We start from the raw sequence: 16,004 nt of genomic DNA, 5'->3' as shown, positions 1-16,004 counted from the left end.
ACCCAACACCTACTACTTTCCGCCCGAAATCACACATAATCAAAGTACTACTCAAAGTTAAAAATCTCTGCTTGTGAGTCCAGCAACATATACAGGTTTTACTTTATGCCTTTAGTAGGTATATTCACAGTTTATGATAATATTACATATGAAGGCTGTAGTTTTATTAACTGTTTTGCATTTGCTAAAACGTCTTCTGTTTTGTTTTGCATAATTACCCCCACAGAAGCACTTTTAGTTAATAAGTTCTCTGACTCAGGGCAGAAACTGCACATAAAATGCTGAGACTTGGCTGAAACTTACCGTGTGCCATTGTTAGACTTGGTTTAGCATCCAAAGTCTGTGGGGCTGAGGCAGTCACTGAAACAGCACAAAGAGAGAAAGCTCACAGGCTCCCGTAACAAAAGTATAAGCATCTCAACTTGATAATCAAGCACTCCTCCAATAAGTCAAGATATATACAGATCCTAAGGGACAAATGTTTCAGGTGACAGTCACCAGCTAACCTAAACCAATTCTCTGTAACAGCTTTATTGAAATGCGGTTTGCCCTTTGAAAATACAGAATTCAGTGGTGTTTAGTGAACTCAGAGCTGTACAACCATAACCACTACTAATGTTAGAACATTTTCATCACACGCGCCCAAACATCCATTAGCCACGACTCCCCATTTCTTCCTACCCACGGTCCCTGACAAGCACTGATCTACTTTCTGTCTCTGTGGATTTGCCTCATTTTGGGGCATTTCATATAAAATGGACTCAAACATTGGGGTCCTGTGTAAATGGCTTCTTTCACTTAACACCACATTTTCAAAGTTCATCTGTGTTGCACATCGCATGTTAGCATCAGCCAATTCCACTGTATGGACTGACCACATTTTATATATCTATTCATTAGATGACGGGTATTTGGGTGTTTCTACTTTTTGGCTGTTGTGAATAATGCTGATATGAACGTTCATGTACAATAAATCAATTTTAAAAATCCAATCACTGGGCTGGAACACATTGTGAGAAGGCATTAACTCAGTCAAAGCCTTTAGAGAGAAGTCTGATTCAAGGAAGACTAAATGCTTTCTACTTTTAAAATATCGTCAGAAAATTAGATTCCACAGCCTCCCTTCCAATATTTGACAATTCTTACCTGAGGTTCCTCTCTGGACTATGTATTTGTCTATCAGTTTTCTCTTCCACTAGCTTATTACGATAGATCTTTAATTCTAATCCTACTCTGAAAAATACTGGCCACAAGCCTTAGCTTCCTCCATGGGCATACATTTTTGTCTTTACAACGGCCACTGGTGAAAGTGTTCAACTCCTAGCTGTGTGTAAATGACACACACAGACCCTAGAAACAAGACCCTGAAAGCCATTTGCAACTTTCATAATCTAGATCAAGGTTTGCAAAAGTAAAACCCATGGAACATACTAGTCCACCATCTGTCTTTGTAAATAAAGTTTTAGTGGAACAAAAGATTGTTCCAATACTGTGCCAAGTACAAAGTATGAACAATAACAATTTAATGCCTTTTAACCTTGTCATCCTTCTACAAAATGCATTTTTTCCATAAGATGTAAGCCCAGCTTTTACCATCCCCTCAACCCCACTCTTGGCACGAACCTGCCCTTCCCTCCTCAGCACTTCTCACCCTCTTCTGCTTGCAGAAGTAACATCGAGAGGCCTCCAGAAGCATTTGAGAAGACTGAGCGGTGAAAACCATTAGCATTTCCCAGTCAATTGTGCCAAATTCCCAAACATGCTCATCACTACTGTCCTGGGCCCATATGAATGGTACCGTCACTCAGCGCCTAGCCTCAGCCTGAACCCTTCCCTGGTATTCTGATCCCTGTTTGCACGCACGTCCTCTCTTGTCCAGGATCACCCTTACTTCCTCCATCCTTACGCTTTCCTGAATGGACTAAAAGAATAGTAAGAATATTTCAACTGTTTAACTATTATTAGGAAAACAATCTTTCCGTTTCTAAACTCTTCAGATTATGTCTTTGTGGATTATAGCCAAACCCTGATGGTTCCGGAAGACAGACTTGCCGAGCCCTCCTCAAGTGAGTGACTGACGGAACACCAGGTCAAAGCCTGCAGCACTGACCCTCAGCGATGCCAAAATGTGGTGGCCACCCCACACAGTCACATTGTAAACCCACAAGTACAAGCATGGGAGGGACACAGAGAACAGACCTGACAAATAATAGGTTAGGTATGGCTAACCAAAAATCACCACAAAATTACATAGATATTTACAGTCTTGTCTTGGGTTTTAGAACTAGGTCAAAGCCAGGAATCAAAATAGATTATTATATACTTTGCAAACACACTGGTTTTCAAAGAAGAGTCTCTAAAAATAATAAGTCATGTATTGGTTTAGCACTATTAAAGTATCTTTTGAACCCTGAGGCTCTTATAGAAACTTACTAGATACAGCTGGGGCAGTTGGCTTAGATTCGAATGTTTGCCAGGTTAAAGGATTCCCTGAAATAAAAAAGTTAATTAATTAATAACAAAAATCACAAGCTATGGGTCATATTTTGCCAGCCCTTATACTAATCTTTTCCCTCAGGAAAAAAAAAATTTACCAACATATAGTCACTCATCCAACAGAGTAAAGGTGTTTAACATAAATCCTTATAAAACTTTTTCCTAAAATTATGGTCAGTCAAATATTTATGCTAAGTAATTATATAGGTATTGCTCACTACCTGGACTCTCACCGTTTGAAGAGAAGTTATAGGGGACAATAGCCCTTCTCAAAGCTTTATCTCAAAACAAGAGGGAACCAAGTATGTAGGTCAATGAACCCCCAGGACCCCCAGATTCAAGGAGGAAATGTAGCTCATGCACCCATTACCAATCCCCAACCTGTGCTCCTCAAGCAGACAAGTACCCCTTTAACAACCTGAGACAAGCAGGACCTTGGATTATTTGAAAGGGGTCCAGACAAAGGTAAATTTTACGCTTTATCAGGAAACCCTGCACTTCTGGCTCCAGCATCCCTTCTAGACTCGCTCCTGAATGAGACGGGGATTGTCTGTGCCCCAACTGTGCCTAGAATAAATCTTTAATCTCCAACTGCCATGGCTGAGAATGACACAGGAAGCCTCTCCAGTACTTTAGAGAAACTGAGGTTAGGGTCATTAACAATAGTTGTTGCCAGTGTTTAACAGGTGCACTTTATGTATGCTCTCCCATGTAATCCTCATAACAAGACTATGATGTAGCTAACTCTTCATACTCCAACTTTAGAGCTGAGGAAACTGAGGCAGAGACTCACAGAGCCGCACAATGCCGGAGATGGGCGCCGAGCCCAGTCTGTCTCTAGACCTTTTGCTTTTAACTGTAAATTCACCTTATGGCACATCAGTCCAGAGGTATGGTTACTAAGGATGCATTTTGTGCATAACAGTATTCTGATAAAAAGTATATAAGGCCATTCAACAACAGTCTAGGTATTTAAAATTCTTCAACTTTCTGGATCTCAGTAACAGATCGCTAAAATTAAAGTCACCACAGGAATGTCATCTTAGTGCCTGTCAACCATCGGGACCCCACATTCTTCTGATGACTGGTGCACGGTTAGGGAGGCCCGCCTTGCCTCCAACACTGGGATCCTGGTCCACTCACCTTTGGGTTCACTGACACTGTTTAATGGTCTACTGGTAAACTCTTTAATCTGCAAAGAAAAACAGTTTTCTAACGATTCATGTTTGAAACCGGATAGGGACATGCTAGATAATGGACAAGATAACTGTACTTAGCAAATTAACTTTTTTCATGAAATCCCCCAAAGACAGGGGACAAATGGACTTTAGAGACATGAAGGCAAAAGTTTTATAGAAGCAGCATTTGGATTGGGCTTCTTCTCAAAGTAATCACGAAGAGAAATTCTTCTCTTCAAATTTATTCTAAATTCCAGTTGAATAAATCTGCTTGCTCTTTATAGGTTTTTAAAAATACCTTGAAAAAACTACTGGATGTGCTTTTACAAACAACCATATGGAAGAAAATATCCTACCTCCTTTATCTTATCCAACTTACAAATGCTCTAAAATAAAACAAAATGTTCTTAGATAAATTGCGCTACTTAAGGAAAAACAGTGCCAATATATAGCCCCAAATACCTGTTGTCTCTGCGTGATAATCAGTTCATTCTGTTCCTGGAGTCTCTGCCCTAGATCTTCTATCCTTTTCTTGTAGAAAACATTACTTGCATTTAGATCGTCTATCATGGAGGTTCGAAGTTTCTCTATATGTGACAAGAGCTGGAAAAAAAAAAAATCAAGGCATCGGTCTGCAAACTGTATGTGAAATGTCTCCATTCTGCGGTTTGTATGTATACACCCTGTGGCTCTTTGCTGGCCTTAGGTTATCTGTGCACATCAAGTCACTGAATCCATCTTTGGGTACTGTATACCATGGCCTTGGCTGTATGAGGGCTTCATCTCTGTTCCTGGGGAGCTTGTGACCCACGACACACAACACTGATAGCATGAACAATTGTGTGCACCTGAGCACACCGCATGCAATACCACAGGAATGAGCACTGATAAAGGGTCAGGGCCCCCCCACCCCACCCCACAGAGTGGTTGCAACCCAATGCGGTCCTGAACCCTCAGGCGTCCACATGTGCCTGGGGTGGAGAGTCCACCTTAATTATTCATATGTCCAATGATCAAGTACCATCTCAGGCCCTTGGCAGGTTCCCAATAAATATTCGCTGAGAAAAGGAAGGTGGAAGGAGGGAGGAGCGTGGGAGGGACACAGAGAACAGAAAGATACAAAGATTCATAAACAGATTCATCTTCAGAGATTTCATTTCAGGAAATGGAATCATATACTGGACATAAAAACCTTCAGGAAGAATTTGCTTTCAATAATTTAGGGAAAGATTATTAAAGCAATTTCACTACTCATTAAACAGAGGGGAAAAACACATGGGTCCTTGGAGCTAAGGACATTCCAAGCCTACACCCTGGAAATGGAGAAGGTTATGTAGGCCAAAGAAAGGGGGCCGGTGAGCGTGCCTAGGAGAAATACAAACAGCGTCTAAAGCAGCATTCCCCAACTTGCTTGGCTTTTTAAATGAGGGGTTGAGGGTGGGATGAATAGACAGAGCACAGAGAATTTTTAGGGCAGTGAAACCATTCTGTATGATGCTATAACAGTGGCTACATGTCATTTGACACTTGTCAAAATCTATAGAAATAGGAAGTGCAATACCAGGAGTAAACCCTAATGTGAACTATGGACTTCGGGTAACAATGATGTGTTAATGTAGGCCCAGCAATTCCAACACAGGTACCACCGTGGTGCGGGATGTTGATAATGGGGGAGGCTGTGCGTATAGAGGGGGGAAGGGGTATTTGGGAACGTTCTGTGCTTTCTGCTCAGTGTTGCTGTGAACTTAAAACTGCTCTAAAAAAATCTATTTACATTTAAAACAACAACAACAAGTTAATGCTCTCTCTCAATACATTGCACGGTCTTCCCACTGGAGTGCTCTGTGCCCAGAGAAAGTGAGACAAGCACTGGGTTGAACCAAGTGGAAAAGGTTTCCTGAGTAAGGATGAAGAAGAACCTTTCGTGTCCTAGCAGATGCCAAGAACCTCCCCCAGGAGAACACTGCCAACAACCTTCCCCACATTTTCTACAGACCATGAGGAGAGTGCCCCAAAGCAGTCTGGGAAATGCTGAGCTGGAAAATAGAAGGAAAAGCCAGTGAAAATGTCCAGGGGTCTGGGTAGGAGTTTCTGATCAACAACATGTAGAGTCCGTCCAGACTCCCAGAAGATGGAGACACAGGACAAGCTAAGGGTTGGCAACATTTTGATATTGGAATTGAGAATGGACTAGAAAAGCCCAGAAAAGAGTCTGCTGAGAGAACAGTCTAAGCAAGGGACAGCCACAGATTATTTCAGAAAGTTGGAGCTCTTGAGCCCATTTCTTGTGACCTCCTACCATTCCAAGCACTATGCTCTTTTCTCTACCAGAACACAGTACTCTGTCCTCCTTTCCTTTTGTTATGTGACCACCATACAACCTCCCAAGCTCTACAGTCTTCTGTCGGGTCAAAAGCGCATGCCATCGTTTATCTGTGACTCCCTTTGAACTCCTACCAATGTTATTTAAAAAAAAAACACAAAGAGCTGCCAAGAGGCCTAGGTAAAGCAATAAAAAGTTGGCAATCACAACTTCCCTTAAACAGAGAAATACAATATGTGCATTGTAGGAACAGTAGGCAGCAATCATGTGGAATAATTAATAGTTAGGTCTCAGGCAAAGATTACTAAACCTGATTGAATTCTCCCCTCTGTTAGGGTTTAAGAGAAGTTAAGGAAGGAGAAAAGCAGCTTCTGAACAGGCAAAACCAACAGACAATGGAGCAGCGTAGCCTAGCGGCAACACAGACTCTCCACACTCCCAATACTTGGGGCAGCTCAGCCGACTCGGAACCAGGGAAGGCCTCTCCTCCCTCCACCAAACCACCAACAGTCCATCTTTCCATCACGCCTCGCAGTGGCCAAGAGTACAACTCTGCAACCTGCACTCTATTCTGGCCGGAGGGCCACCGGAACTCCTACAACGGTCTGGAGCACAGGAGGCTTTAAAGGAGCAAGGACTAAACACCATCCACATTCGAAAGGAGGCCTGAATTCTGTCCCTAGATACCAACGCTGTAAGACGTCCTGAAGGACAAGAGTTGAACCTCAAATCATAAGAGCAGTTGTTCAAACCATGGATCCAAAACAGAAACCATCCTAGACTAAATCAGAATCTCACTGAGTGGAGCTGGGAAAGAGTATTTTGGGAAAGAGCCTCTGGTCATGCTGAAGTGCATCCTGGTTAGGAACTACTACCTTAGAGCATCTTGAAGGGAAGCTAGAACATTCTCCCAGAAAAGCAACCGCTCTAAGTTGTCACTGCCTCTTCTCTCAAGCTGACTCAGTGCCTGAAGCATGACAGGTGAGCAGGGCAACAAGGTAGACCAGCATGGCCTTGAGTTTAAGGGGGCCCGGGTTCATACCAGGGGCCTGTGCTCATACCAACAGATGACTCTTTCAACCCTGCTCTTCTGACCCCTCCAATCAGCATTCCTCCATCCATAACAAGGATGAATGATCTCCTTGTTGGCCGACTAGCAACCTTCCACATTCATTCGGCAAATATTTAATGAATGCCAATCACACTTTAGGTTAGTCAACGTTGGGAATACAACAGAGAACCAGATAGGCAGAGTCCCTCCCTCGCAGGGCTAGTGATCCGATCAGAGACAGTAAACAAGTGAATAAATAATCTAACTATGTGAAACAGCAATCAGAGTTACACTTATGACATGATGGGAACCGTAAGGGAGGAGGCTACCTACTTAGATGGTGTCAGATGACTTGTAAGCTAAGGCAAGAGGGGGGCTGAATTCTAAATGGCCCTCAAGTTTGTACCCCCAGACTATACACCCTGCGTAAAACCTTTCTCTTGGTAGAGTTATGAACTGAATGTTTGTGTCCGCCCCTCCATTCATGTGTCGAAGCCCTAATCCCCCACGTGATGTATTAGGAGGTGGGGCCTTTGGGAGGTGATTAGGTTTGGATGAATTAGGGTAGGGTCCTCATGATGGGATTAGTGCTCTTAAAAGAAACCAGAGAGCTATCTCTTGCTCTCTCCCTGCCCCATGAAGACACAGTGACAAGGCATCTGCAACAGGGCTCTTACCAGGAACTGAGCCGGCCCCCTGACTGTGCAACTTCTCAGCCTCCAGAACAGTGAGAAATAAACGTCCCTTGTTTAAAGCCACCCAGTCTATGGTATTTTGTTATAGCAGCAAGAGCAGACTCGAAGACATGAGCTGGTTGGAGTCTGAGATGTGCTTCTAACCAACACAAGACAGCAAACGTGAAGAGACTTAGCAGATACATTTAAAGCCCCCAGTCTGGGGCGCCTGGGTGGCTCAGCAGGTTAAGCGTCCGACTTCGGGTCAGGTCATGATCTCATGCATGGCTCATTAGTTTGAGCCCCACGTTGGGCTCTATGCTCACAGCTCAGAGCCTGGAGCTTGCTTTGGATTCTATGTCTCCCTCTCTCTCTGCCCCTCCTCTGCTCAGGCTCTCTCTGTCTCTCTCTCAAAAATAAACATTAAAAAAAATTTTTTTTTTTAAGTCCCTAATCTGCTGACTCTGAGTTAATGCAAAGGGAGATTACCCTGCACGGGCCTTAGTCAGGCGAGCACCTCTCTCCTGCTGGCCTTGAAAAAGTCGACAGCTGGGTAGTGAGCTGTGGAACTAAGGGTCCTGATCCTACTGTTAACCCTAAGGAGCTGCATATTGCCAATAACCCGAACGGGCCTGGAATGACCCTGAGCCCCAGATGAGAAAGCAGCCAAGCCCATGTCCCAAATGCAGCTGTGAGACTCCGAGCACAGGACACCACCAGGCCTGTGCTCACGGACACTTGGAGAAGATGAATTGCTGGTAATTTGCTACGAGGCACAGAACACTAATACAGAGGGGAAGGACAGCCATGTGAAGAGCAAATGGAAGGATGTCCCGGCAGCAAAGACCTTGTGTGAAGAGAAAAAGGCTGGCACGTTCTACAAGTGTCCCGAAGGCGATTGTGGTCAGAAAGTGTAGGTTCGGAGAGAGGATCCGGGATGAGGTGGCAGGTGGTGGCCAGCAGCCAGATGGTCTTGTCTGCTCCTTGGAGAGCAAACTGAGAAAAGGGAAGGTTGGAACTGGGAGACCAGTTACAGGGTCCTTTTCGAAATGGCGGGGGCTCGGTGGAGGGTAGGAGCAATGGAAATGGACAGAAGAACGTGGATATGAGACACACGGCAGGCCCTGCTGATACCCCCGCGCTGGGTGCTGAGGGAGACACGGCTCAAGGCGTGCTCTTGACTGCTCAGACCAGGATGCCACCGAACAACAGAAAACCACATCTGGGGATGAGCCCGAGCACCTCATCTGAGACATATGACATCTGGGAAGCCCGAGGAGATACCAAGTACAAAGCTGGCTATCTCATCCGGAGCTCAGAGGGTAGTTTAGGCTGGAGAAATCAACATGGGCTTTACACCTACACGCAGCCACGACCTCACTTTAACAAACTCTCTGCTCAATCCCTAGAGCCCCAGAACTATGAGAAATAAATATCTGTTGTTTGTAAGCCACCCGGTCTACTGTATTTTGTTATAGCAGCCAAACCGACTAAGACACAGCAGACACAGGGCTACAACGTACATATGAAGTGAAAAGATAGATCCAAGTTTTCCTGTCTCAAATAAAAGTACTTTAGATTTTCTGCACCAGTGCAATCATGCTTAAATTTGGGATGTACTCAGTTGAAAGGCAGTATTATAATCAAGCTGTTTTCACTAAAATGGAAGAATTGTTCACATTAAATTATCTTTATTTTTTTCTTAATTTTTTTAATGTTTACTTATTTTTGAGACAGAGAGAGACAGAGCATGAACAGGGGAGGGGCAGAGAGAGAGGGAGACACAGAATCCGAAATGGGCTCCAGGCTCTGAGCTGTCAGCACAGAGCCCAACGCAGGGCTTGAACTCACGGACCGTGAGATCATGACCTGAGCCGAAGTCGGACACTCAACCGACTGAGCCACCCAGGAGCCCCAAATTAAATTACCTTTAATAAAATTAAAGATTATTTAGACTACTGACGTGCAATGTGAAAAAATCAGAAACGATGGGTTCAGCAATAAAGGGATGATTAATAATAACTTACGATACATCTACAAGATCATTCTATAGCCATTAAAAAAATTATGATTTTGAAGAATATGTTTAAAAACACGAGAATACTGGGGAGCCTGGGTGGCTCAGTTGGTTGAGACTTCGGCTCAGGTCATGATTTTATGGTTCATGGGTTTGAGTCCTGCATCAGGCTCTGTGCTGACAGTGCAGAGCCTGGAGCCTGTTTCAGACTCTGTGTCTCCCTCTCTCTACCCCTCCTCTGCTGGTTCTCTGTCTCTCTTTCTCTCTCAAAAGCAAATAAACAATTAAAACACACACACACACACAAGAATGTTAAAAAAACAACAAATCCCCAAAAAACCAGAAGTTTACAATCTATTAAGTGAGAAGCGTACACAGTGATAAAGCATGATTCAAAATTTGTAAGACCCTAAGTATGGGTTTCAAAACATACAGAAATGCTACATTTATGGCACAGAAAACAGACCAAAAGAAGTTACAACAAAGTAGTTAGCAGTGGTTATCATTGGTGTAGAAATTATAATTTTCATTTCTGTCACACATTTCTCCATAAAATTTGTTAAGCAGATAAACACTACCTTCGCCATAGAGAAAAAACATATATTCTTTTAAAAAATGACCCACCGACAGACCCTGGCTTCTTAGTCTTACCCGACCCTTCTCTTTCTTGTGTTCTTGGTGAAGAGCTTGAACTCGGGCGGTCCACTTGCTTTCCTACGACACAGTAAAACAACAGTAATTTATGTGCAATAAAATTGACTCAAAATGGAAGCTTCCTTTGTAGTGAGTACCTCTGGAACCCAACTACCTACTTGGTAAAATTTTAGCAAGCATTTTTTAGATTATAGACGTTCAAAAGTGTCTAAATACATTTGCACGTGGTTATCATCTTAAACTCTAAGGCAGGGGTCAGCAAACATTTTCTCTTAAGGGACTAATAGTAAATATTTTAGGCTCTGGGGCCAAAGGACTCAGTCACCACTACCAGCAGTAGGAGAACATCCACTAGATAATACATAAATGGGTGGGCATGGCTGTGTTCCGATAAAATTTTGTTTTCAAAAATAGGTGCTAGTTTGGCAGTCGAAGGAGCTAAAAGCTAAATAAACATTTTTTTTAATGTTTATCTTTAAGAGAGAGAGAGTGCAAGATGGGGAGGGGCAGAGAAAGTGGGAGGGAGACAGAGAATCCGAAGTTGGCTCTGTGCTATCAGCACAAAGCCCAATGCGGGGCTTGAACCCACGAACTGTGAGATCATGACCTGAGCCAAAGTCAGGTACTCCACTGACTGAGTCTCCCAGGTGCCCCAAGAAACACCAAGGCTTCTGAGGCCTTGGGTTCTGACCTGACAACACAGCTCACAGGAAGGAAACAAAAGAATTTTAGGTGGGACTTTGGGATTCATAATTAGGTCCTTCAATTCCTGAGCCCAGCTCGCAGGGAGCAACTGTCAACAGTTCAATACAAGACACAATTCGCGGTCCCCTACCACATGCCAGGGGCCTCGCTGGGCTGTTGTGGCCGGCTGGGCGAGGACTGAGGGACACACTCTGCCTTGAATAGGAGGAAAGTGGACATAACAATAGACAGCCCCCCCATAAGGTGCATGTGAGCGACCTTCTCAGGACCTCTGCTTGAGGGAGCTACCCGAATGCAATAGCCCAGAGGTCCAGGAGAACTCTCTAGAAGAGGTGCTGCCCCAGCTGAAGAATTAAGCCGCAGGTCCTGAAAACTGAGAGGTGTGTGACAAAGAAAGCCACAAGGGCAAAAGCAGAACCACAGAATGCTGTCTCCTGGGACCCATGAGCTGTTTGGTGCAGCTGGGAGCGTTGAGGTAAAGCCGAGAACAGTGCGGGATACCACAGGGTCCAGATCCTCAGGGACTCTGGCTGCTGATTAAGGATTCCAGACTTGGCTCTGTGAAGAATGGGGAGCCGTGGGAGGATAAGACAGCACAGTGACGTGGCCGGCCTGGCTGCACAGTGGAAGGGCAATGGCCGGGGAGAGAGGCAAGATGTGAGCAGCAACGTAAGAAACAGTGGGAGTGGTCTGTATTCCAAAAATACACTTACTTTTTAAAATGATATGTATATATTTTTTAACATAATTTATTGTCAAGTTGGCTAACACACGGTGTGTATGGTGTGCTCCTGGTTGGGGAAGTAGATTCCCGGGGTTCATCGCTTACATACAACAGCCAGTGCTCATCCCAACCAGTGCTCTCCTCAATGCCCATCACCCATTTTCTCCTCTCTCCCATCAACCCTCAGTTTGTTCTCTATATTTAACAGTCTCTTATGGTTTGCCTCCCTCTCTGTTTGTAACTATTTTTTCCCCTTCCCTTCCCCTATGGTCTTCTGTTAAGTTTCTCAAGTTCCACACATGAGTGAAAACATATATCTGTCTTTCTCTGACTGACTTATTTCACTTAGCATAATGCCCTCCACTTATATCCATGTTGCTGCCAATGGCCAGATTTCATTCTTTATCATTGCCAAGTAGTATTCCATTGTATATATAAACCACATCTTCTCTATCCATTCATCAGTTGATGGACATTTGGGCTCTTTCCATAATTTGGCTATTGTTGAAAGTGCTGCTATAAACATTGGGGTACACGAGCCCCTATGCATCAGCACTCCTGTATCCTTTGGATAAATTCCTAGTAGTGCTATTGCTGGGTCGTAGGGCAGTTCTATTTTTAATTTTTTGAGGAACCTCCACACTGTTTTCCAGAGCAGCTGCACCAGTTTGCATTCCCACCAACAATGCAAGAGGGTTCCGTTTCTCCACATCCTCACCAGCATCTGTTGTTTCCTGAGTTGTTAATTTTAGCCACTCTGACTGGTATGAGGTGGTATCTCAATGTGGTTTTGATTTGTATTTCCCTGATGATAAGTGATGTTTAGCATCTTTTCATGTGTCTGTTGCCATCTGGATGTCTTCTTTGGAAAAGTGTCTATTCACGTCTTTTGCCCATTTCTTCACTGGATTCTTTGTTTGTCGGGTGTTGAGTTTGGTAAGTTCTTTATAGTTTTTGGATACTAATCCTTTATCCAATATGTCGTTTGCAAATATTTTTTTCAAAAAAATCCTAAATTCATAAACTTTAATCTCCATTTGTTTCCTGGTAAAAAGCAATGTTCCCCTAAACCAGGAGGGTGAAAATTGCCAGAATGACAACTGTGCTGATTATGGACGCCACTTTCCACATGACTAATTAGGTTTCATAAATGAAGAAGACCATCAGTATAGCAATGCAGCCAGATATTTCAGCTCTAAAAGTCAGTGCTTCATTATGCCTTTCTAGGCCTTTTGACAGCAGGGACCTACCTCTGAAATACGAAAAATAAACTCTAAGGTAATCCCACACAATTCAAGTTGATACTGTGTTAGCCAAAAATGAAACAGTTTTGCCAACTAGTCTATATCTGCATCTGTTAGTCAATCAACAAGCATCTAATGAACGGCTACGATTAATTATATGTGTATTAGGAGACAAGAAGAAAAGAACTAGCTTCATGGTCACGGGAAGAGACAAACCCTTTTTTTGTAGGAAATGCTTGCTGTAAACTGCTTCAGGAAGAAAAATCAGGCCCCGGCTGCAGTTACTGGCCACTGGCACATACCTGACTATCAAGAAGTTGCATCACATTCTGGAAATCCTGGGGATACTGAGGACGTTCTTCTTTAAACTCATGTGCGTCTTTTAATGTGCCAATATTGGACTTGATCTGCATGTTGGACTTCTGGATTTCTGACAATTGCTATGAAAGAAAATAAATGCAAACTCACTGGTGCAGATATTTATACTTTTAAAAGACTGAACACAAATAAAATTGGGGAACATGTAGCCACTTTTATTTTCATTTAATTTTTTTTAATGTTTATTATTTTTTTTCAGACAGAGAGAGAGAGAGAGAGAGAGAGAGAGAGCAGGGGCAGAGGAGGGGCAGAGAGAGGGAGACACAGAATCTGAAGCAGGCTCCAGACTCCACATTGTCAGCACAGAGCCTGACGTGGGGCTCTAACTCACAAACTGTGAGATCGTGACCTGAGCCGAAGTCGGATGCTTAACTGACTGAGCCACCCAGGCGCCCCAACATGTAGCCACGTTTAAATCCGACTATCCTTACTAGATGCTTGTTGTGCTTTCTCCTTCTCGCACCTACTGGTTTTCCGGTTTTCTTTCTGCTGCTTTCCAGTTTTTCCAACAGCATATGTACAGGGTGATTGCAACAGAAAGGACAACCTAACTTTCTAATCTTATACAATGGGTCTTAAAATTTCTGATGGGCACACAACAGTGTCCAGGAACAGAGGAACTGAGTGCAGCTGGTTCTTATGATTATTTATTTTTATTTTTTTACTTATTTGTATTCCTAATATAAATACAATTTTTAATGTTTATTTATTTACTTATTTATTTATTTTGAGAGAGGCGGTGAAGGCAGGGGGGCATGTGCAGGGGAGAGGTAGAGAGAGAGAGGGAGATGGAGAATCCCAAGCAGGCTCCACCCTGTCAGCATGGAGCCCGATGCGGGGCTCGAACTCATGCACTGTGAGATCATAACCTGAGCCGAAACCAAGAGTCAGATGCTTGACTGACTGAGCCAGCCAGGTGTCCAGGTTCTCATGACAATTGAGTGGTGAGGCCACCATCATCGTGCAACTGTATCCGTGAACCCATTAGGGACAACATGTTTTAATTTTACCTATTGCTTGTTATGTTATTCCTAAAGTTAGCAGCGGTAAAAAACCCTCAGAAAAATCACAGAAGGTAATACGTTAACTGAAGAAACAAAAGGGTGGGGAGCATCGCTCCCCTGCTTAAATCTGGGCTGAACACAGCAACTTCTTTTCAAAGAGTACAGTGTGAAATTGGTGGAGGCTGACTTCTCAGCAGAGAAACTTGACCGACACAACCTGAGCCGGTGATCAAGGTCAACACCAACAACCATTAATCATGAAGAGAGTATTACCCTTCAGATGATGTGATGAAAACTGTAACTTTATCACTGAGGGTTTCATCCCCCATACCCGTAAGCCCAGTCTAACCAAGAGAAGACTCCTGGGTGAATTCCAGTAGAGGGGCGTCCTACTGACAAGTAAGGTACTCCTCAAAATTGTCCAGGTCACTGAAAACAAGTCAGAGAAACCGTCTCAGACAAGCTAAGGAGGTGTGACAACTAAATATCATGTGGTATCCTGGAGAGGACCCTGGAGCAGAAAAGTGACGTTAGGTAAAAGCTAAAGAAGTGGAACCACAGTATGGAGTTTAATTAATACTAATATGTCAGTATTGGCTCATCAACCATAACAAATGTACCAGACTAAGTTGTCAGTAAGATGGAAAACTGTACAGGGTAGGAGAGGGGGGTGTTACATGAAATTTTCTGTACTGGATGCTCAATTTTTCTGTAAGCTTAACTATTCTAAAAAAATGAAGTCTATTATAATTAATAATTTTAGGGGCACTTGGATGGCTCAGTCAGTTAAGCATCCAACTCCTGGTTTCCACTCAGTTCATGATCTCTCAATTCATGAGTTTGAGCCCTGCGTTGGGCTCTGGGCTGGCAGCACGGAGCCCGCTTGGGATTCTCTCTCTCTGCCCCTCCCCCACTCACGCTGTTTCTGTCCCTCTCAAAATACATAAATAAACTTAAAAAATAATAATAATTTTAAAAACCATCTATAGCTAAAAATGGGTAAACAACCCACATGTTGTCAACTGATGAACAGACAAATGAAATACGATATTCATGGTTGTTGGCGAGGATGTGGAGAAAGAGGATCTCTTTTGCATTGTTGGTGGGAATGCAAGCTGGTGCAGCCACTCTGGAAAACAGTATGGAGGTTCCACAAAAAACCAAAAATAGAACTCCCCTATGACCCAGCAATTGCACTACTAGGCATCTATCCATGGGATACAGGTGTGCTGTTTCGAAGGGACACATGCACCCCCATGTTTATAGCAGCACTATCAACAATAGTCAAAGTATGGAAAGAGCCCAAATGTCCATCGATGGATGAATGGATAAAGAAAATGTGGTATACACACACACACACACACACACACACACACACACACACACAATGGAGTATTACTTGGCAATCAAAAAGAATGAAATCTTGCCATCTGCAACTACGTGGATGGAACTGGAGGGTATTATGCTAAGTGAAATTAGTCAGAGAAAGACAAAAATCATATGACTTCACTCATATGAGGACTTTAAGAGACAAAACAGATGAACATAAAGGAAGG

The 16,004-nt window shown here is 43.4% G+C and overlaps 1 protein-coding gene across 5 annotated transcripts in view; it reads right to left on the bottom strand.

Annotated features, from left to right (window-relative positions):
• DZIP1 (DAZ interacting zinc finger protein 1) overlaps nucleotides 1-16,004 on the bottom strand; it is a 55,702-nt gene that overhangs the window by 19,827 nt on the left and 19,871 nt on the right. For all 5 annotated transcript variants that reach the window (XM_019444066.2, XM_019444069.2, XM_019444067.2 and 2 more), the window contains 6 exons: nucleotides 13,369-13,506; nucleotides 10,391-10,453; nucleotides 4,137-4,277; nucleotides 3,640-3,688; nucleotides 2,434-2,490; nucleotides 304-360 (listed from right to left, as the gene is read on the bottom strand). In XM_019444066.2, the coding sequence (XP_019299611.2) occupies nucleotides 304-360; nucleotides 2,434-2,490; nucleotides 3,640-3,688; nucleotides 4,137-4,277; nucleotides 10,391-10,453; nucleotides 13,369-13,506 (505 nt within the window). The remainder of the gene's footprint in view (nucleotides 1-303; nucleotides 361-2,433; nucleotides 2,491-3,639; nucleotides 3,689-4,136; nucleotides 4,278-10,390; nucleotides 10,454-13,368; nucleotides 13,507-16,004) is intronic.

The sequence above is a fragment of the Panthera pardus genome, unplaced genomic scaffold (assembly GCF_024362965.1).
Source record: "Panthera pardus isolate Hobbes unplaced genomic scaffold, ASM2436296v1 HiC_scaffold_1, whole genome shotgun sequence".
Taxonomy (NCBI): Eukaryota; Metazoa; Chordata; class Mammalia; order Carnivora; family Felidae; genus Panthera; species Panthera pardus.
This window is presented reverse-complemented; position numbering and strand designations above follow the sequence as displayed.